General features: G+C 46.7%; 1 protein-coding gene across 1 annotated transcript in view; it reads right to left on the minus strand.

Moving 5' to 3' along the window:
* The window catches only part of TSPAN7 (tetraspanin 7), a 138,247-nt gene that overhangs the window by 24,043 nt on the left and 92,956 nt on the right, over positions 1–21,248 (minus strand). Inside the window, exon 2 of the mRNA XM_030834912.2 lies at positions 1,457–1,645. Coding sequence (XP_030690772.1) covers positions 1,457–1,645 — 189 coding nt within the window. The remainder of the gene's footprint in view (positions 1–1,456; positions 1,646–21,248) is intronic.

Here is a 21,248-nt window from a genome sequence, read left to right on the forward strand (position 1 = left end):
CAAAGAGGTTACATCCTTGCCCCTCAAGACTTAAGCCACTTAGCATCAGGGTCAGTCAGGTCTCCAGGTCTCCTCCCTTCTTGTTTGGACAGATGGCTTTTTAGCAGTTTGTTTTCCATGCCTCTGGAGTTAATTCTTCCCTTGCTACTCACTGTACTGAAGAAGAGGGTCTCAGCACCGGCTGTGCAATAGCACCCCTGGAGAGCTTTCAGAAAATGTGGAGCCAGATCCTGACCGTCACAGCGTCTGGTTCCACTGGCTGGGGGTTGGCCTCTGGCACAGGTGTTTTTAAAAAGCCCAGGTGACTCAGGCACAGATCAAAGTTGAAAACTACAACACTAGACCAAAAGGAAACACTAGCGCCTATAAGAGGTACTGGAAGGTAGACTCAGTGCTAATGGAGGTGACAGCAGCAGAAGAGCCTCTATATGGTCTCACTACGGCTTTTCCACCAACCTGGAAGGCTTAGCTGTGGCCAGGCTATCAGCTTCCCACACCGTCTTCAGGACAGAAAATGGCCAAATCAAGCACGACCTCCATCAGGTTGCCAACAAAGAGACTGACCAGTGCCCATTTGGAAGGTGCTTCCTTTGGAGTGAATCACCCTCACACCCGTATCTGTCACTAGACGGTGTCATGGGTTACTGCAATCTAGGGCTAAACAAGACAGGACGGGCCACCCAGCACCGAGGGAATCTCTACTCTCCCCTTTCAGAGAAAGAAATCCTTTTAAACAAAATTTTCTTTTGAGGAGAGGCTCTTGCTGCCTTTTATCTGGGAAAGCCTTCCGCATAAACTCTTATTAATGAAAAGCATGGGCAAGAGACTAGAGAATTAGGCAACTGGTCTACCAGAAAGTTAAGATTTGCAGCAGCAGCCTTTCAACAGCCTATCCTTACCCTTTGGGAAACATCACTGCTGTGTCTGCTGAGTGGGGAAGCTCTGGCTTAGCTCAACTCCCACTGCACAGAGCCAGGCTGTGCAGGCGTAGAGGAGAGCGTGCCCGCACATCCCAGCACAGCCCAGCTCAAGGAGGCAGAAAAGTATTTCTCCACTGGGAACTTGGAAATGAAAGGCTGCTCATGTTCGGGGTGCTGCCTCACCCACCACGGCTGCACATCACACGCTTGAAGAGATTTCTAAGACAGAATTCAAAACTGGAACAGGGCATCTTGCCACGAGGCTATAAATGGCTTATTAGAACCGCTGGCCACTGCTTTGTCATCATCTACCTTGAGGGACCAGGACGGGATTTTTTTGTGTGTCACGCTGTATCTGGGGTTGTTTCTCCCTCTAGGGGATTAAAGGGTGGGTTAGGTAAAAGCCTGCACTAAAATTAGAGTCAATGACTATTAAGGACTCGTCTGTGGCTTCAAGAAGGGCCACTTTGCTTTCGCGTGATTTATATTTTTACAAAACAGAATCAGAAAGCAGTATTATATTGTGACCTACTCACCAGTTTCAGCATCCATGGGCTACCACGGCATGTGGCAAAGCATCCAAACAGGCCAAACACGACAATAGTGGTGCCAGTTCCGATGAGCACATAGGGAGCATTTGTGGAGTTCTCGGCAATCAGGGAAATATAGGTGCCCAGAGTGAGTTTGCCCCAGACTCCAACGGCCAGCAGGATCACCCCAGTGATCTGAAAAAAAGCAGGAGCGGGAAGTGTGAGACTGCTGCTGAGAGGTGAGAATTAACACACAGCAATGTGGCTGGAATCTGACGACTCCAGTTTCCGGGAGCAAGCAGGCACTTGCTGTAGGATTTCCTGAAGCAGTGGGAGAGGCCAGAGCCCATGAACTAAAGCCACCACACAGTAAAGACACTTTGATTTTGGACAACTAGATCTGTCCCTTACACAATCCCATATGCAGGGACCATATCAACTGTAAGTCAAGCCAACACTAAATAACTTCTAAAAAAAAAAAAAAAGCTGCTTAAAAAGTACATCCTAGGGACTTCCCTGGTGGTGCAGTGGTTAAGAATCCTCCTACCAATGCAGGGGACACGGGTTCGAGCCCTGGTCCGGGAAGATCCCACATGCCGCGAAGCAACTAAGCCCGTGCGCCACAACTACTGAGCCTGAGTGCCACAACTACTGAAGCCCGCGCGCCTAGAGCCCGTGCGCCACAACAAGAGAAGCCACAGCAATGAGAAGCCCGCGCACCGCAACGAAGATTATCCCCTGCTTGCGGCAACTAGAGAAAGCCTGCATGCAGCAACAAAGACCCAACACAGCCATAAATAAATAAATAAATAAATTCAATTAATCAATCAATCATTCAATCCTAATACAGGTCCGAGAGCCTTCCCAGATCTGGTCTGGGAGCTGCTGCTCAACGCAGAGCTGGGCATGACTCCAGTAAGAATGTCAGCCGCCCTCTTCAATGTAATGTGTGTATATGGAATATTTTAAAGACATCCTACGTGATGTTTTCAAGAAAAAGGTGATCTTCTGTAACTATCATGACGAAAGTCTCTACAAAAGCAAAATACTGAAACTATTTTTGAATCCCTATTGATGTGCTGCCTTATTTACAATATTTTATTCACTATAAAACAACAGAATCTGAATAGTGCCTGGAATTAGCTGTACTACAATTTGTCAAGTCGCGCTGATTGGCCCGAAGGAAATCCCCACAGTGTGTCTGCCCCATAGAGCCTTGCATCACTCGGGCCCTTACTTCAGGGCATAGACTTGGGACTGCGTGCCATGCCTGACTCTCCATCCCCTGCAGGCCACACACCCCAGGAGCCTTAGCTGCTGAAGCCAGTGGCTGACTTTGTGTCTCTAGCTCCCCAGCCCGTCTCTCCCTCAGTTTACCAACAGCTGAGCAGCTCATTCGAACTGACATCCCTCCAGCTGCCACCACTTCTGACATCTTATGAGGCTCGAAAAACGCTTGGATGTCCAAGGAAGCCCTTCCCCAGTTTCTCCCACCCTATCCCCCGATGCCCCACACCAAATGCCTCAGCTCCCTGTGCAGCCTGCCCATTCAAGTGAGGAGGCAAATAAAAAAGACTGACAGAAGAAAGGATAAAGATGTGGTTATATGTACACAATGGAATATTACTCAGCCATAAAAAGAATGAAATAATGCCATTTGCAGCCACATGGATGGACCTAGAGATGATCATACTGAGTGAAGTAAGACAGAGGAAGACAAATATCATATGATATCACTTATATGTAGAGTCTAAAGATGATACAAATGAACTTATTTACAAAACAGAAACAGACTGACAGATATAGAAAGCAAACTTATGATACCAAAGGGGAAAATGGGGGATAAATTAGGAGTTTGGGATTAACAGATACATACCACTATATATAAAATAAACAACAAGGACCTACTGTATAACACAGGGAACTATATTCAATTATCTTGTAATAACCAATAATGGAAGAGAATGTAAGAAAATGATTATTTATATATATGTAAACAAAAAAAAAGTGAGGAGGCAGGATGAGAAACTGGTGAAAACCTGTATGACACAAATCAATACCCGCCTCTCCAAGGTTTCCCCTGTCAGTCAACAAACACACTGTTCCTTAATGTCCGTACGTGAACACATACCACTGCAAGAGGAAGCAAATGGCTGGGCCAGTGGAGATGCCTAGGAGCTTCTCTCTGTACACTTCCTTCTGCAGTTTGGAGCCATGAGGCTCCACCATCAGATTGTTTCTCTGTGCAGGAAAAAGAACAGACCCTCCACCTTTCCCCGTATCAGCCGAGAGTGGGCTCCACCGGTTTGGGGGATGGGATCAGTGGAAGCAACAAGAGCTTCGTGAAACTCCCCTACCCCCATCCCGATAGCCTCCCTACTTTGTAGAACCATCACCATGAAAGACAGAATTAAAAGCTTTAAAGTAGAAAAAGGTCGAGGAACTTGTGCTACTTTTATAAGGCAAAGGTGAAGGAATGTGATGCAGTCTTGAGGAGAAAGTGTTTGACACTAATATTTGGGAGAAAGTGGCCCAGTGGCGGTCTACCGCCTTTGAAAAGTCAAAATGGGCACGGCCTTAGCGAGTTAGGAAAACCAAGAATGCATTTGTTGCCAAGAGTTCCAAGTCCTGTACTGACACCTGGTGGTTGCTAAAGAAAGTACCTTCCTTGAACACCTCTGCCATACTCCTCCAAATGGAAACAAAATGCTTTTCCTCCACTAAAATCAAAATTTAAGATTCAACTCTCTACTCATTAGGGGTAAGAATGCAGTGAACATTAGGTGGAAGGGACAGCGCTTGAGCTATCTTTTATTACTCAACGCTTAGCACAGTGCCGGGCACAGAGTAAAGGCTTAATATTCATTGACAAATACATTTCATTCCTCTGGGTCTTAGACCTCTATTTTATAAAACAGGGTCTTTCACATGCCAGATACTTACAAAACTTCTCCATCAGGTAAATACTGAGAGGTAACTTAACATGAAACCAAAGAGAATCTTTCTCCCCTACTTCCCTCTCTGGCATTAACCGCCTAAAGGTGTAAATATTACAATGTCAGTGTACTGAACAAAACCAAAAAATTCAGTTAAACTACTCATTGTTTAGGCCGAATATGTCTCATCCAGACACTTGCAATTTCATATGATTGCCCCCAAAGATTCAGTAACCTTTCAGACATACACTGAGTAGCTGCATTCTATATTAGTGTCAGTCATTATTGGAACACAATGGCTTTTTTTTTTTTACATCTTTATTGGAGTATAATTGCTTTACAATGGTGTGTTAGTTTCTGCTTTATAACAAAGTGAATCAGTTATATATATACATATGTTCCCATATCTCTTCCCTCTTGCGTCTCCCTCCCTCCCACCCTCCCTATCCCACCCCTCTAGGTGGTTACAAAGCACCGAGCTGATCTCCCTGGGAACACAATGGCTTTAATGAAAGTGTCTATTACTCACCAAGTGTAAGAGTCCGATATTATATTTCTGTCACCAGTGATTTCATGAAGTTCGCTTACTACCCTAACAAAGATTATAGGCAGTATGTCAAAGTTAACACAAATCCTGCTTTTAAGGCAAACAATATTAACGTTTTTATTCCTTTTCTTTCAAAAAGTAATTTCTGCAAATGCAGTCATTGCTTTGTGTATAAAACCTCTCCTCATGGAAAGTACAAAGCCTATGATATCAACTTGTTGGAACGTTCATATAATGTAAATTACACAAATATTCTTTTTTTTGCAAAAAGACTATTTTGGCAGACCTCCAAGGGTGCCTCTTAAAGATTGCCAGTGGGTGCAAACAAACATAACATTGTGGGCACCATATTGCTTGGGGAAAAAGCCACCCAATGTTTTGACCTTGACCAACTCAGACATCCTCTAAGGAACTCCTCCTCTGAATGAGGTAGAGACTGGGATAGACCAGCCTCTTCTAGCACCTGTGTGCCAGGAATCTAAAAACCAGCCAGAGAGGAAAGTCCTTCTCCAATGTTGCTCTTCTTCTACTCAAACATTCCTGATGGGCCAGCTCTGTGTTTGGAAGCCTGAACTCCAGAGGCAAGTCCTTCTGCACAGCCCAGACCCACGTCTTTAGCCTCATCTTCCTCACTAGTCTTTGTCAACTCTATGTACTTCCAGGAAAACGGAGTCGTCCTCTGTGCGCTTCCTGTACTTGACTGCTTCTCAACCTTTGCTCGTGATGATCCTCTGACCTAGAACACTTACCCTTCCTATCACTACCTGTCTGCATCCTAAACACTTAGGGTACCCTGGACGCCCTCCTCCCAGCCTCCTTAAACAGAACTTACTTGGAAATATGCCATCATCATGCTGTAACCCATCCCCCTCCCATGCACGTCCAGGACTGTGAGCCCCTCAAAAGCAGGAGCTCTGGGCTCTGTGTACAGTCAATGCCCAGTACATGTCTGCCGCATGAATGAACCAGCATCTGATTGTAGAGTTAAAGGGGGAGAAGTTTCATGTTAGCCATCCACCTGCTATATACCCTCTGGACATCTCTGAGGAAATGGTAGAATGCCCATCTGAGCAGGCATCATAATCTGGGGGAAATAACAGTGCTAAGGAGAAAGGAGAAGAAAATAAACAGACAATGGAGGAAGAGGTTGGGCCGCAGTGCACCCTGAAGTGAGGAAAGCCATATTTTGTGGTGGTACTGGTGGTGGACTCGGGGTGAGTCTTGGAAGAAATTGCCAGGCAGTTGGAGGAAAAAAACTACAAGCAAAGGGCTGAAGAGCCACAAAACGCAATAAACAAGTACTTATTCACATTTTCCCACTATAATAATGCTTCTTACCAAGGATAAGAAACATACAAAGACAAGCCAAAGACAAATTCATTGTGGTCTGCAGGATTTTTTTTCTTGGTTCCTGTTAACACACACAGCAACACTCACCCCTACACAGGCCTCGATGAGTACCCACAGAGTGCAAAGTAAAGGACAGGTTCTCTTCACCTCTCTCTTCTGCGCTGGGGTGCAATGAATGAGTGGGTTCAGAGCTCGCCAAAGCAATTTTGCGTCTCAGATCTTCAGAGACCTCAAATTCCGAAATCAAGCAGTGTGTCACCGATTTTGGCTTTCTCAGGGAAGTTTTGCTTCCTTCTCAGAAGAACCAATTAGCAAGCAGCCAATAGTGTGGCCAAGGAAGGGACAGATCAGAGCCCGTAGGTAAACCACGCAAGCGGCCTGGTGAAGGCCCTGCCACCTTACAGGCTCCCGCCTCAGCCACAAGCCAGGAGGGCAGGCCTGGCGCCCACCAGCAGCAGCCAGGCTAAGTCTCTTGGTCTCTGTTAACTCCCAGCATCTCATGGTGGCTTGACATTTTCTGCATGCTTGCAACACAGCTCGAAATATATGGGGTCACTGCTCCTTCCCCTGGGTCCTGATGCACACACTACTTTGTGTGTGCCCTCCAAGAGTGGAGTCTCTGTTTCCCCAAGTCCTGTCGAAGTCCTGCATCAAATCCCGCTAGCCTTCAAAGTCTGATTCTCTGGGAATTCCTCCTCCCATTGCCAGACCCCCAGGTTGGGAAGCCTGATGGGAGTCTCAGAACCTTCACTCCAGTGGGTGCACTTCTGTGGTATAAGTGTTCTCCAGTCACTTATTTGGGATTTGATGTTATTGTGATTGCGCCCCTCCTACCAACTCATTGTGGCTTCTCCTTTGTTTTTGGATGTGGGGTATCTTTTTTGGTGAGTTCCAGTGTCTTCCTTTCGATGACTGTTCAGCAGTTGGTTGTGGTTCCGGTGCTCTCGCAAGAGGCAGTGAGACCACGTCCTTCTACTCCATCTTGAACCAATCTCTTAGTCCAAAGACTTGAAAATGTGTTAATAGACAGCAGCTTATCTGATTGTAGGATAAACCACTGACTCTGTAGCCTTTTTTAAGATTCCACATGTAAGTGATATCATATAATATTTGTCTTTCTCTCTCTGACTTCACTCAGTATGACAATCTCTAGGTCCATCCATGTTGCTGCAAATGGCATTATTTCATTCCTTTTTATAGCTCAGTAATATTCCATTGTATATATGTACCACATCTTCTTTATCCATTCCCCAGAGGCATTTTCTTGAGCCCACAAGAAAATGTGGGAGTGCACTCAGACCACAGACCTTCTGCACTCAGACCACAGACCTTCTGATTAAACTGTAGCCGCTCCTCTTGTGCCCATGAAATGCTGTGCCAGGTTTGGGTCTGACAGAATAAAGCCCACATATATTTTTTTCTTTAACTACATAATATACTGAATAGGAATCTGTGGCATCATTAGGATAATATGCAGACGTTCATGTAGAAAGTGGGGCTCATGAGCCATGTATTGTGACACTAAGGGAAAACAAAGATTACAGAAAATCGAATTATAGAAGCACAAGCTATCTAGAAGAGGCACTCTTCCCTAAGAAGTTATATGGGATAGAAAACACAGGATCTAAAACCAGCTGAAAGGAACATGCAGAAAAAACTGTAGGCAGGAATCTCAGCTAGATAGCCATTTTAGGTGAAAGCTACAATTCAATTATCCTAGAGGTTTACAGGTTAATTCACTCTCGGCAACTACACCGAGATATTGAGAAATGTTCTTCCCCCATTCCAGATGATTCTATAACTCAGGAAAAAAATGCCTGACACAGAAACTCTATACACATCATCAATAATTAAAATACAGGCCCTTGGAAGTTAGATTTTAAGAGGAAAAGTAGCTGACAGACTATGCTTTCAGCTCGTTCTTACAGGAGCGTGTGTGCTGAGGTGACGGCAGGGGAGAGCCAGTCTTTGCAGTGTTCTGACCTGATTTTAGAGAGATGGAGAAAGCAACCAGAAGGTAGAGAAATCAGCAGCTTCCATAATCTCATGGTCTTCTCTTTAAACTTGAAGAAGTAACAGTGTGAATCTGTCATAGTTACAACTTACGATTTTATTATGAATTGTTTGTGTAAACGCTTAATGTTTTAAAATAGACTAAGAACCAGGATTTATTGGGGTTTTTCAGTGGGCTTGAGAACTCACTCCAGATGAGTGGCAGAAAGGGATTCAGCATATTTAAAAGGCAGGTGAATGGAAGAGCTCTGGGCTGGGGGCTAGAATACCAGCGTTTCAGTTGTAGTTTTGTCATTAATAAGCTGTGTGACTTTGGGCAGATCACCTAACCTTTCTGGGCTTCAGTTCCCCCTTCAGTAAGATCAGGAGGTGGAAAAACCTGATTTCCAGTGCTTCCTCCAGCAATGACATTCTGATAGAACAAATCTGAATTTCAAACTTGACATGCTTATTCCCTCTGAAATATATTTATACATGTGCCATTGGGCAAATAAGCACCGGGAAGTGTATTAGGTCCTCCCTGTGACTGACAAACTGTCAGCAGTGGGAATAGGAAAGTCAGCTCATTTCTGGACTCGAGACCACTGTTCTGCCAGCTTTCCAAGGTGACAAGTGCTTGCTGGGAAAGAGAAAGGGGGTCATGCATTGTACTTGTACCCAGACATCTAAAAATACATAAGTTCACTGGCATATCAACAAGCTTTACTTTTTATATGAAGATGACACTGTCATCTTAAGAGCAGTAAGACATATGCTTTGCGCTGTTTCTTTCTAGGCAAGTATGTTAGCCAATTCAACCCCTTTGCTCTGTCATTTTTATGTCTGTATGTGCGTGGGTGCATGTGTATATGTGCAGAAGAGGACACACATTCCATGGTGGGGAGGTTAGTGGTATTAAAAAGATTTAGGGAAGTTGAGAAGAGGAAGAGAGAGTATTGAGATGCTCTTAAATGCTGACTTCTTAAAACTGAGTTTGAGAACCAACGGGAAACCCAAAGACCATCTGGTCCAGGTTCTGTTTTCTGTTGTGTTTGAGGCAAGAAAGAGCCAGAGAGGTAACAGGTTCAGAAGGCAGTTGTGGATGTGGGACTGGAGTTCGGGAGCAAGTCTGAGCTGCAGGCGAGGGCTGAGGCCAGAAGTGACAGCAAGGGAGGACCGGGTCTCAGGAAGCGGAAGCAGAGAACAGTGGGAAGGATGAGGGCTATAGCTTGAGGCAGGTGGGCACTACAATGCGGGAGGACAATGCTGGAAGACGGGAACAGTGAGGAGACACAGAACAGAGTGGACACATCTGTGAAGGTAGCAGCTAATAGAAGAGGTGGAAGACATGGAAGAAAGATACTTTTTTCTCCTCTAAAGAGAAAACAAAGGGAAACAAAACACCAGCACAGTTCCCTGACCCCAGGTGCGCCCATGAGCAGACATGGCACTCTTTAGTTATGTACCCAGTAAAGCCTGCTGAGATTTTGTGTTTAAATGTCATTTCATCCTATAGCCAATTCATAGAATTCAAGTTCCAGGAGCTAGGTCATGAGTCTGGAGTGATGTGTCACAAATGCTAGGTTCTATTTGGATTTTATCAGTGACCATATAGCCAGGGTCTGAAGTGCAGATTGTCTTACAGATCAGAGATGCTTGTGAAATATGAAAAGGGATTTGAACAGCAACATGAAAAGTCAGGAATTCCAGCTCTGGCTGTGGACTCATCAAAGGTTCTTCCTTCACTTGTGTAGTGAAGCAGCTGATCATTTCATAGGAAATGGCTGCAGGAATGTTGTCAGTCCAGCAAACAATGCTTCCTTCTCCCAGATGTCTTAAATATGCCTCTACCATCTTGAACCAGTCATGTTGCCTTAGTTCTTCATCTGTGAAATGACTGGACTGACCCCAGTGATGTCTACAGGAGTCCTTCCCAGCTAAAGTTTTACATGTTTCTTTGAGCTGCCCAGAGGTCCTCAGAGGGGCCAAGATCAAGCCCAGCTGTTAGCTAGGGTGCAGACCACACTGGTCAATAGCTTTTACCAGGGGCCAGTGCTGGCTGGGCTTTGTGCTCAGCCTGGGGGAGTCGAGCTGGGGAGTGGCTCGTGCAGGTGGCTGGCTGGAGACCAAATCACCTCTAATGTCCTAGAGGCCCAGGAAGTGATGGAAATGGATCAATATGGTGACAGTACTTTCTGAATTAAAAACTGGGTCTGAACACTGTAGAGACATCTGAAATAGGCCTATCACAGAAAATCAGGGCTGCGCAGCTGCTAAAATCATAATACAGACCACTTTATCAAAGTGACAGACCACTTGAAAAACGCAACCCCTTCAAATGCAGCCTAAGCGGCTCCACCTTATACTTAATTCCATTATTCAACAAAGGGTCACAGGAAATTTCCAAACATGTTATCAGGGCCTCTGACTATCCCACTAGGAAATGAGAGAGAATGGGCAGCCCTGAATTCGTTTCACATTTCCTGGATATTATTCTAAAAGATTCTGGACTTTAGGTCTCCTCCCTCTTAAACAAATCCCTAAAGAAAGGCCCCAGAATTAAAAAAAAAAAAAAATCCCACCATGTTTATTAGCACATTGAGAACATTCTGTATTATATCAGGGAGAAATTTTAAGGGCAGCTTTTCCTGCGCCTCTTGGCATTGCTTTTCATTTGTAAGTATTGTTGAGTTCTCCTTGAAAATGTTTGGAACGGGACTTAGGTTTTGATTTACACTGGTAGAAAGCGTCTTACTCTGACTCCTGGTCTCCAGGAATGTGTAAAACGAAGAAGTGAGCAAAGCAGAGGTTAAGACTGTCTGGATGTAGTTCACACCTCTGGTTTCACTGATGACCCAGATATTTAAATAGACGGCATAAAGGTGAACGCCTATTAGGAACTGGGGCCAGCAAAGCCACTTACAAGGAGATTTATGTACTTAGAAATCAGGATCGGCTGTAGTGGCTAAAGTGAGAGAAGCTCAATGTTTGGGGGATTCCCTCTATGGCACGCCTCTTCCGTGGAACCCCCAAGTTGAGCTCACTCATATTTAAAAGCACTGGACCAGTTCACACACACAAAGGCGGATGAGTGGCCGGAGCCCCAAGCCTTAGCCTCCCTAACAGGGGCTGACTAACTGAAGGAAGAGCTGTGGGGAGAAACCACTTCCCTTACTTCCATTCCTCAGATGACCTGAGACTGGATCAGCGCTCTGAAAAGATGGATCAAATTCCACGCTAATGGGCTTCCCTGGTGGCGTAGTGGTTGAGAGTCCGCCTGCCGATGCAGGGGACACGGGTTCGTGCCCCGGTCCGGGAAGATGCCACATGCCGCGGAGCGGCTGGGCCCGTGAGCCATGGCCGCTGAGCCTGCGCGTCCGGAGCCTGTGCTCCACAACAGGAGAGGCCACAGCAGTGAGAGGCCCGCGTAACACAAATAAATAAATAAATAAATAAATAATTCCACGTTAATAAGAAAAGATATTTTAAGAGAAGTTCAAGTCAGGGTAAGCTTATAAACAAGAGGTACAACTCTATTACTGATGCGTGTTGACAGACAGTCTGTGCTGACCACGCGTTTATCTTGCCCTGTATTGTTAACTGTGTGTCCATCAAGATTTGAAGGGTCTTGTGGAAGGAAATAAGGTCCTTTACTTCCTTTGTCTCCACCAAAGCCTCACCCACATCCTGTGCCTGATTTTCCCAGGCAAAATGTCATTCAGACATTCTGTCCTGACGCCTATTTAAGTAGAATCAGCGCTTGTCTGACTATGAGCCCCAATTTTTAATTTGAAGGCCAGTCACTGTGCCTAGGGTGAGCACACAGTGGGAGCTCAGTAGACGCACGATGGACCTGAGTGGTGATCGCTTCTTTAAAGCCAGCTCCCTTACAGTGGCCGTGGCCTTGGGAGTTACTGCATGGGAATGAACCTGGATGAACCAGTCCTAACAATGACTCCATAAACATGACCTGGAATGCCAATCTGACAGAGCAGCACATGTCTCTCAGGATTATGTTGTTGAACAGATTTAGCTCTGGGAGTTCCATTATTTTCAAAAGGGAAAACGTTCTTTGCATAATTTCTGTATGGGATCATCATCTTCAAAACACCTACATATGTACATATACCTTATACATACGTGTGTAAAGGAAACAGAAGCTGGAACTCAGACGGTGAAGAAATCCCTGAAAGCCGGTGCTCTGTCTGGCTACGTGTTGATGGGGGATGAGGGGGTGGGGTGTTTGGAGGAACTCATGCCTCTTTGCAGGTGAAATTGGAGCTGATAAGACATCATGCCAGAGGACCTATTATTAAATGAGTAAAAAAATAATCTGTGGAAGAAACGTGCATGCAGTATTTGATAACAAGATTCTTACATGAACAGTGAGATGGTGTTGTCCTTTCAGTGGTCCTAACTTTCTCCTGAGACGATTTATGGGGGGGAAAAGCCCACTTCTATTAGCGATTCAATTAACTTTCAACATTCAAATATCTACACTGCACACATATGTGATACTGCCACCAAATAAGAAACACAGGGAAACTTCGGAAGTCTAATATTGGCAGGGTATTGTGGGGGAAAACATTAACTTTAGGTAACACATGTTCTTGGCCAAATAAACAAAAACAAAAGTCATTTCAGAAAAGCACAAAGAAGACACTTTGCCATCTCTACCACTATTACTCAGGCTAAGCCGCCATCTTTGTCATCTCTCTCTGCCTCCACCTTTGACCCCATGCTCTCTTCTCAACCCAGCAGTCAGGGCGATCTGTTCAAACATATGTCCAATAATAGTACTCCTTTGCTCAAAACTCTTCCACACATTCCCTCTTTCAGACCAAAGCCAATGTTCTCGCGCTGGCCTGCAAGGCCCTACTTGACCTGCATCCCTTGCTAGTTCCTCTCATGGGCCCTCCACTGGCTCCCCTCATGCTTACCAGGCTCCAGCTTCACAGGCCTCTTTGCAGCCCCGCAACCACTCTTGGCCTGGTTTCTGCCTCAGGGACTTTGCACTTGCTCTTCCCTCTGCCCGGACTTCAAAGATCTCTCATTTCTTCAAGTCTCTGCTCCTCCATGGGCCCTTCCCTGACGACCCTCTTTAAAACTTGAACCCTGCCCCTGCAGCATTCCTTACTCCCTCCCTTCCCTGCTTTATTTTCCTCCACTGCACTTATCACCTTCGAACACTATTTAATTTACTTTCCTTTTTTTTGGCTGCAACACGTGGCATGCGGGATCTTAGTTCCCTGACCAGGGATCAAACCCATGTCCCCCTGTAGTGGAAGCGTGGAGTCTTAACTGTTGGACCTCCAGGGAAGTCCCTTAATTTACTTTCTTAGTCTGTCTCCCCAAAATGAATGTGAACTCTGCGAGGTGGAGAGTTTGGCCTGTTTTACTGATGTAGCCCCAGAGCCAAGACAAATGCCCACTCATAGTAGATGCTCAGTAAATAGTCGTTAAGTGACTGAGGACCAGATGACAGGCAGGTGAGCAAGGGTGAGCTTCAGAGGCCATGAGATCCATCAGCACCAGCGCTGCACTAAGGAAGCCAAATGGTGGACCTGACTCTTGCAAGGCCCAGGCAGTTGCACGGAGATAAAAACCTAGTCTTTGGCCAATTCGCTTCTTATCCAGCACATTGCTTCATAAAGTGTCTGCTTCTGACCACAAGGGGGACTAAATGCGAAAGGATGGAATAGTTCCGTCTAATCCATCACCGCTAATGGAAACGTAATTCGAAGCTCTAACATCCTGTAACTCCATGAGGTCTATAATTGATGGTTAGGAGTTGAGAGAATGAGCAGTGCTTATACCAGCAAGATTTTTCTCTCTTTTAAAAAATGTACTACGGCAGGGGGCGGGGGCAGGGGGCACTTGCTATGTGCTAGGCACGATGCTAAGTGCTTTAATGCTTTGTCTAGCTCTATCCTCCTAATCAGCCTACGAAACTTGCCTGAGGTCATCACCACTAAGCGGCAGAAGAGGTACTCAAGGCCCTAGCCCTCAACCACCGCCTTGGTTTCTGGCACGGACGCAAGCTGGATTTCTCAACCCTGAGAAGCGGGCTGCTACAATTAAAAACTAAAATCTGCAGGCATGGTCTCTAATTTATTTATCTAAAAATGCTATCCATTATTTCTCCCGATTCCAGCAGGAAAATCTATAGAAATGGACACATGTTCTGCTCCAGGCAACAGCTTGATACTTTAAGAACCAGGAATGAGAATAAATATTCCGATGTATATATTGGGATGGGCCAGAAGTGTTAACTATCACAAAGTCTACAAGAGGACCCATCTGAAGAATCAGTAAAGCCTGACGTGCAAACAGAAAACTGTAGCATGTTCTGGGGAAAGTTTAGGCAACTAAGGAACTCTGGGTTTGGCCCTGAGAAGAGGGATGAGAGGCCATGGCTGCTATATATGAGGAGAACCCACTCTGAAGCTGTGGAGTCATCTGACTTTTAAAGTAGGTCTGACCCAAAGCAAGGGGCTGAGTCACCAGCTGAGGCAGTGGCATCGTATCTGCCTGCCCCACAGCTCAGAAGGGGGATGCGATCAGTCCTTCGCCAACTAAGGGCACAGTCCGGAAACGCAGTTAACTGTGTGCGTACGGGCCTGTGATAAACGGCATTTGCTGAGCAGTACTGGGCTCTCTATATGCTCTGTCACATTTATTCTTCATCTGTTTTGCAGATGAAAAACAGGCTTTGCAAACTGAGGCTTTGAAAGGTTCAGCAACGTGCTCAAAGCCACAAAGCTAATAAATGGTACAGCCCGGAGATAAATTCATCTCTGTCCTACCCCAAGGCCGTTTCCCCACCATCATGATCTCTGCTTCCTGTGGCACTGTGAGTAAAGTGGGGCAGCTCTTGGAGCTGGGGTCTTCTTTGCCCAATATTACGCAGTCCCTGGCCCTACCCCCTCTCCCCCGTGTCCCCTACTGGGCACGCTCCAGTGGGTGAATGGGGTCGCACTCCAGAAGATTATTGATACACCACTGGTGTGGAACTCAGAATGCATTTTCTTTTGGAAACAGTGTTAGACGTGGTGCCTGTGTTTCTAGGCCAGTCCTCAAAGGTCTATATTTAAGCCAGTGATGGGGAAAGTTATAGGGAAACAGACTGTTGTCTCGATACAAGGAAGAACTTTCTAATAGTAGGCGTTGCCTAAAATGAACGTGTGACAACAGAGGGTAAGCAGCTTTCTGGGCATTCCCGCAGGGTCTCTGGAGGCAAGCATGAGGCAGAAGTCCTACGGATGGAAAGCCAGCAGGAAAGGCAGAATTGCCTGAAAAGTCATTCTGAGCCTGACTAGTACCCTGGAAGCCACGTGCTTTTCCCGGCCAATTATCTCCCTGGATTTTCATACATGAATGAATAGGACCTTCAGCAATGCAGAAACCAGGGCAACCATTTTCCCAGACTCCAAGCAACATTTCCTTTGATCTCCAAAAGGAAATGCTAGGTCACATAATTTTGTCACACGAAGGGCAAGAGAAATACTTGCTCAGTGAAATGACGTCACAATTAAAATGAGCTGTGTTCTTTTTTTTTTGCAGTACGCGGGCCTCTCACTGTTGTGGCCTCTCCCGTTGCGGAGCACAGGCTCCGGACACACAGGCCCAGCGGCCATGGCTCACGGGCCCAGCCGCTCCGCGGCATGTGGGATCCTCCCGGACCGGGGCCCGAACCAACGTCCCCTGCATCGGCAGGCGGACTCTCAACCACTGCGCCACCAGGGAAGCCCGAGATGTGTTCTTTAAAAGGAGGAAATGGCACTTGAAGGAATGTTTGCTCTATTATTCTAATCCCTCCATTTTCCCCAGGCAAATGCGTACACTCTCCACCATTTCTCAGCTAGACTCAGACAGGCTGGCTGGCTTTCAGCATCAGTGAACGTGGTTAAAGATAAACGTACAAGGCTTCCCTGGTGGCGCAGTGGTTAAGAATCCGCCTGCCAATGCAGGGGACACAGGTTCGAGCCCTGGTCTGGGAAGATTCCACATGCCGCGGAGCAACGAAGCCCGTGCGCCACAACTACTGAGCCTGCGCTCTAGAGCCCGCGAGCCACAACTACTGAGCCCACGTGCCACAACTACTGAAGCCCGTGTGCCTAGAGCCTGTGCTCCGCAACAAGAGAAGCCACTGCAATGAGAAGCCCGTGCACCGCAACAAAGAGTAGCCCCCGCTCACCGCAACTAGAGAAAGCCCGCGTGCAACAACGAAGACCCAATGCAGCCAAAAGAAGTAAATTAATTAATTTTTAAAAAATGCTTAAAAGGGGCTTCCCTGGTGGTGCAGTGGTTGAGAGTCCGCCTGCCGATGCAGGGGACACGGGTTCGTGCCCCAGTCCGGGAAGATCCCACATGCCGCAGAGCGGCTGGGCCCATGAGCCATGGCCGCTGAGCCTGCGCGTCCGGAGCCTGTGCTCCGCAACGGGAGAGGCCACAACAGTGAGAGGCCCGCGTACCACAAAAAAAAAAAGAAAAAGAAAAAAGAATCTTAAAAAAAAAACTGTAAAAAAGATAAATGTATAAAAGCTACAGAGGCAACCTTCATATTCTTCACATAGAGACAAAGATTCTTTTGAAAACCTGACATACATTGAAACTAAAAAAAGAGTCTAATAAGGTGCTATTAGTAACGGTATACTACACCAGAAATCAGTTCTAAAACAAGTACATAGCTCCTCAGAAGAACTGTGCGATTAGGACTTGGTTATGGAGACAAATACAGCTCCACTTTTTACCCCCAGGGTGACACAGCTGTCACAGCTGAGCTCGCCCCTGCATGGCGCACGCTGCTTCTATCTGCTCGGCCCCCCTGCCCCATTGCTGTCCAGCCAGGTCCTACGTGCCCTTCAAACACAACTGAATTGCCCTTTCCACCAAGAGGCCTTCCCTGGCGCTCCAAGACAGTAATCATTTCCTTAACGTGCTTAGGATTTGCCACCTATGTCTTATGAATGGCATTTTAACTCGCACCCTAAGCCTTGTGAACACCTTACTGCATCCCCGGGGACCCCCTCCCGCTGAAGGGGAGGGGCTGTGAGCAGGCCAGCTGGTCAGCCTCACTGTAAACACTATGGACTGTGCAGCACCGGCTATTCTGCTGGCGACCGAGCCACTGGCTCTTGAGGGAGCCCCGTTTCTAGCCCAACCATAGATGAGTCCCTCATGGGACTCTGTTATTAGCTATATGAATCCCATGGCATCTAGCGCTTGCTTTTGATGACTAAACACGATCAGAGAGAGAGTGCTTTGATAGCATGCGCCTCATGGAGGACACATCAACAGGCACCCGACCTTGGCCCCTGAGGTTGCTGAGCGGGCCTGGGATGGGCGACATGGGTGGGGGAGCTTGACAGACTGGAGACACACCAACAATCAGGTGTGGCACCTGCATTAAAGGCTGTTGCATTGCTTCCACGTTGTGCTTAGAAACAAATACGACTGCTGTGGGCTCTGGCAAATTAGAAGTTCAGAAAAGTACAACTTGGTCACCAGGCACCTCCAACTCAGGGGCCACTAATGTAAGTCCCCTCCTTCCCTGACAGTCACCATCTACTTATTTTTAAAAATAGTCTTCCCAGCAAAATGCAGAAATTCTTCCCCACTGACGACAGCATTGGCGGAAAGTGACTGCAAGGAACGTGAAGGGGCCAGACGAGCCGAGCCCCCCTGTATTCCACACAAGCTAATGACCAAGAACATGCTTTCCTGGGCACGGGGGAAGCCGCCAGACCTTCTCATATGTTGGCACTCCACGGCAAGAGCCATCGAAGTCCTGGCACACACTGTGAGTGACTGACTTGCTGCCAGGGTGGACCCAGCAGGCACCACGGGTACACTCTGATCTCTGAAATCAACGGCTATCGTTATTCTCGCTAAACTCTTCTTCCAGCTCATTTGGTCTTCGGTTGTTCAACCAGAAAGTATTGCGACCCTGCACTGCGTGGCTGCAGGGAAGAGCCGTATCAGCCACCTGGAGCCAAAGGGGGGTTTCCTGAGGGTCATGGGCACCTGGCAGGGGGCAGCACAAGTAGCTGGCAGCTCCAGGGACAGGTGTCGGGGGGGCACCCTTTCCCTCCCCTAGAAGCAAGGGCTCTGGGATGTGCCTCCCTTGCACACTTGCCGCAGTCTGGATCTCTCTACACAGTGACAAAAGCCCCCCATGAGAGCACCTGCCAATTCAAACATCCAACAGAGGCTGACGGACAGCCTTGGACGCTGACTTCAAATTCGCGGAGGAGAGGATCCGAGGGGGGCCCATGTCAGGTCAGGTGACCTCTCTGATACAATCGGCTGTGATGGGGGAAGTACCAAGTCCCTATGCCTCATCTTATCCACAAGAGCTAGGAGAACAGCTCAGAAAAAGCTGTAAGCAGGACCACGCGCTGATCGGCTCGGCCCTCCCTTTCCTCCTGGAACAAAGGAGAGGGGCTGTGAAGCGGGCTACCTGCTCAGCCTCACTTTAACCACTCTACAGTCTGTGCAGCACCAGAACATTCTGCGGGAAGACCAAGTCCCTGCCTCTTGAGAGCACTGTCACCAATACAAGCCTCTGTCCAGAAGAGGCCCTGGGGGAACCCCAGGTGGGCAGCCAGACCCAGCTTACAGGAGCAGAAGTCCTGGCCCCCTAACTGGGGCGCCTGGGGGGCAGGGTGAGGCACTGGCAACTCCCAGGAGGTCAGATCCTTCCCTCAGCTCCTCCCCAAAATGCGGCTCAGGCCCTTGAACACATCTGAGGCCCTGCACCAAGCAACCTCAAATAAATGAACACGCTCCACACTGTGCCTTTGGCCACATCGGGTTAAACACCAGCCCTCTTCTGACTTGCCAGCTCAGCGGACAGTGGCTTCTACTACCGCAGCAGGGATGCCACCGACACGAGGATGAGGGCTTGGGAGAGAAATGGGTAAACTATGGACAAGACAGTACAGGAAGAGGTGTCCCACTGTGTCATAATCTGTTAACCATTTGTGGAGGGGCAAGAGCCTGAGGACCACGTACATATGAAACAAACACCTTCCAAAATGCTAGAGGGTATTAATTTTTTAAAATTTAATGATATAGTCTCTTTCTTCCTTTATAGGTAGTTCGGCACTTGTTTATTCCGGCCCTTGTGGCCATTTTGGGGGTGACGGGGGTGTAGGCCACAAGAGCCCACAGGGACAGGGGTCTCGTGCCCTCTGTGGCTGCTGCCTGAGTGTCCCGGGAGGGTCAGGGCAAGGACTCAGGGAGCCCCTGGGTTCTGCCCGTGATGCAGTCTGGGCGCTGTTCTGGAAGGGTTGGCTTCCGCTGCTCCAGGGGTCTAAGAAGGGGGGGATAATATAGTTTTAAAAAAAAAAGGCAAACAGGTCTGGGATTGCACCAGGGGCCCTTGTTACACCACAGGGATAACATAATATTGGCATCTGTTGGTTCTTCAGTCATTTAAATTTCAGGAGCCTACAAAATGGATTAAAGACCTACACGTAAGGCCAGACACTATCAAACTCTTAGAGGAAAACATAGGCAGAACACTCTATGACCTAAAGCACAGCAAGATCCTTTTTGACCCACCTCCTAGAGAAATGGAAATAAAAACAAAAATAAACAAATGGGACCTAATGAAACTTCAAAGCTTTTGCACAGCAAAGGAAACCATAAACAAGACGAAAAGACAACCCTCAGAATGGGAGAAAATATTTGCAAATGAAGCAACTGACAAAGGATTAATCTCCAAGATTTACAAGCAGCTCATGCAGCTCAATAACAAAAAAACAAACAACCCAATCCAAAAATGGGCTGAAGACCTAAGCAGACATTTCTCCAAAGAAGATATACAGATTGCCAACAAACAGATGAAAGAATGTTCAACATCATTAATCATTAGAGAAATGCAAATCAAAACTACAAAGAGATATCATCTCACACCAGTCAGAATGGCCATCATCAAAAAATGTAGAAACAATAAATGCTGGAGAGGGTGTGGGGAAAAGGGAACCCTCTTGCACTGTTGGTGGGAATGTGAATTGGTACAGCCACTGTGGAGAACAGTATGGAGGTTCCTTAAAAAACTACAAATAGAACTACCATATGACCCAGCAATCCCACTACTGGGCATATACCCTGAGCAAACCATAATTCAAAAAGAGTCATGTACCAAAATGTTCATTGCAGCTCTATTTACAATAGCCCGGAGATGGAAACAACCTAAGTGTCCATCATCGGATGAATGGATAAAGAAGATGTGGCACATATATACAATGGAATATTACTCAGCCATAAAAAGAAACGAAATTGAGCTATTTGTAATGAGGTGGATAGACCTAGAGTCTGTCATACAGAGTGAAGTAAGTCAGAAAGAGAGAGACAAGTACCGTATGCTATCCCATATATATGGAATTTAAGAAAAAAAAAATGTCATGAAGAACCTAGGGGTAAAACAGGAATAAAGACACAGACCTACTAGAGAATGGACTTGAGGATATAGGGAGGGGGAAGTGTAAGCTGGCATGAAGTGAGAGAGAGGCATGGACATATATACACTACCAAACGTAAGGTAGATAGCTAGCGGGAAGGAGCCACATAGCACAGGGAGATCAGCTCGGTGCTTTGTGACCACCTGGAAGGGTGGGATAGGGAGGGTGGGAGGGAGGGAGACGCAAGAGGGAAGAGATATGGGAACATATGTATATATATAACTGATTCATTTTGTTGTAAAGCAAAAACTAACACACCATTGTAAAGCAATTATACTCCAATAAAGGTGTTAAAAAAAATGACAATGATGAGGACAAAAAAAAAAATTTCAGGAGCCTAAAATAACCTACAGTGATAGTTATCATAAGAGTGATTACCCGCGGAGGGGATAATGGATGACAGGCTGACAGGAGGAGGCACAAGGGGGTGATGGAGATGATCTTTATCTGGATTGAGGTGTGTTTTGAGAGAGAACCGGAAAACAAGCAGAAAAAGAATGAGT

Source organism: Globicephala melas, chromosome X (genome assembly GCF_963455315.2).
Source record: "Globicephala melas chromosome X, mGloMel1.2, whole genome shotgun sequence".
Classification (NCBI taxonomy): domain Eukaryota; kingdom Metazoa; phylum Chordata; class Mammalia; order Artiodactyla; family Delphinidae; genus Globicephala; species Globicephala melas.